We start from the raw sequence: 2,185 nt of genomic DNA, 5'->3' as shown, positions 1-2,185 counted from the left end.
TTTTTCAGAAAAAGTAAATGGCAGAGTAGAAGTATAAGGCAGAGACAAGCCCAGAATTATTGCACAATGGGACTCCCCTAACATTGAGGGAAACATCAGAAGTAGGGAAGAAGTGTGCTCTTTTGCAACATGTTATCGGTACATAATGCTGAGTTAATTCATGAATGAAAAAGTATAGTACAATATGATAAATCGAACAACTAATCTTGCTGATCAAAGGCTATAATATTATAAAGCCAAGGAGTCTCCATATATCACATCAGAACTACTTTACCTAGATCTTGTGTAATTTCAGACAAGTAAAGAAACCACAGAATGGAGCTCTGGAACTCCACCTTGGGAAATGACTTCACATTAGCGGAGATTCTGAATGACAGTGGGGTTCCCAAACTGCTTTTTGCCACAATCGCTGTCCTGTACATGTTGGCCCTGACCAGCAATGGCCTGCTGCTCTTGGTCATTATAATGGATTCCTGGCTCCATGTGCCTATGTACCTTCTACTTAGCCAGCTATCTCTCATGGACTTGATGTTTGCATCTGCAGTTACTCCCAAAATGCTTGTGGATTATCTGCATGGGGAGAACACCATCTCCTTTGAAGGCTGCACCTTTCAGATGTTAGTAGTTCTCACTTCAGGAGGTTCAGAGGACTTACTACTGGTGTTCATGGCCTATGACAGGTATGTGGCTATTTGTCATCCTTTGCACTACATGGTCCGCATGAGGCCAAGGATATGCTGGCTCACAATAGCCACATCTTGGATCCTGGCATTCCTGAATGGTGTGATACTCACCTCATATACTATGCACTTTCCTTTCTGTATGTCTCGGAAAATCAGGCACCTACTCTGTGAGATCCCACCCTTGTTGAAATTAACCTGTGCAGATACCTCCATATATGAGCTCATGGTATATGTGATAGGTGTGATCTTTCTCATGCCTACCCTTGCTGCTATCCTTGCCTCTTATACGTTTGTCCTAATTGCTGTCCTTCACATGTCCTCGGGTAAGGGAAGGAAGAAAGTCCTCACCACATGCTCTTCTCACCTGACTGTGGTAGGAATGTACTATGGAGCTGCCATGTTGATGTACATCCAGCCCAATTACTACCATAGTCCCCAACAGGACAACATTCTCTCTCTATTTTATACTGTCATTACTCCAACACTGAACCCTCTTGTCTATAGTCTGAGAAACAAGGAGGTAATAGAAGCCTCCAGGAGAGTACTGGGGCGATTCACTTCTGCCCAGAGATGGTAGATGCCAATGTCATGTGGAAGCCCTATAGCTTCTACATGGGACTCCATATCTGCACTTGGTCTTATGCTGGCATCTTCCACATTTTGAAAATTCTGAAAATCTGCCACACTGGAGATTAAGTCCTCATTTGGCCTTAGAGACACGAGTTTGTCTCCATTAGCCCTATGTTTCAATAGCTAAGGATATTTTCATTTTTCTGATCAATACCCCAGGATCTGGTTGAAATTCCCATTCTGTTCTAACAGAGATTATCTTATTTTTCACTTCATGTTTTTCTTTCCCTCCCCTACAACAGTTCTGTATTCAACCATACAGGAAGTTGGCCAGAATTTTTTCTTGATGTTTCTATTTAAAACAGGAAATAAAAACTAAAGAGGAAAATGAAGATACTGAATGAAGATACAAATGTTAGACTTTACTACTTGCTAGTGAGGAAACTTCTCAGTTCTTAATTCTTTACTACTGTGAATCTGTAGTCATATAATATTAAATGTTTTATTGTGGAGAGATCTTTCCAGATCTATATCAGAGCTCCGGACTCTGGAAAAATTCCTATCAGATACCTATGTTCTGGATTGTAGCATCAGCTCCTTAAGCTGCCCATATGACATTAGGACAGCCATGTGCTTTCCATGTCACATTATTTATAAAGAAATTTCATTACAAAATACCGATGCCTTGAAGCTAGTATGTGAAAGGAGAAAGCATACATGGTAGTCAGAACTGTAATGCAAATGTTCTCTGCTAGGAACATCCTCTCTAAAAGTCTCAGCCCCAATTAACACTGAATGTGAACAAACGGTTGAAATCAACATCCGAAACAAAAATGGTATTCCCAATACCTTTCCTGGGTCTTCACCCTTGTCAATTATATTTTGGCCAGTGACTAGGTCTTTCTTTTACGACTCGTTCCTGCCCCAGTCCT

The 2,185-nt window shown here is 41.1% G+C and overlaps 1 protein-coding gene across 1 annotated transcript; it reads left to right on the top strand.

Annotated features, from left to right (window-relative positions):
- Positions 1-315: 315 nt before the first annotated feature.
- On the top strand, positions 316-1,260 carry LOC125147013 (olfactory receptor 2AG1-like). Its single transcript, XM_047823971.1, has one exon. It carries the CDS (start codon positions 316-318, stop codon positions 1,258-1,260), a length of 945 nt encoding a protein of 314 aa, XP_047679927.1.
- The last annotated feature ends 925 nt before the right edge of the window (positions 1,261-2,185 follow it).

This window comes from Prionailurus viverrinus, chromosome D1 (assembly GCF_022837055.1).
Source record: "Prionailurus viverrinus isolate Anna chromosome D1, UM_Priviv_1.0, whole genome shotgun sequence".
In the NCBI taxonomy this organism is placed as follows: domain Eukaryota; kingdom Metazoa; phylum Chordata; class Mammalia; order Carnivora; family Felidae; genus Prionailurus; species Prionailurus viverrinus.
Note: the sequence above shows the minus strand (reverse complement) of the source record. Positions and strands in the feature narration are given on the sequence as shown.

Coding starts and splice junctions, on each gene's coding strand:
- LOC125147013 (XM_047823971.1), top strand. CDS start 316: ATGGAGCTCTGGAACTCCACCTTGGGAAATGACTTCACATTAGCGGAG.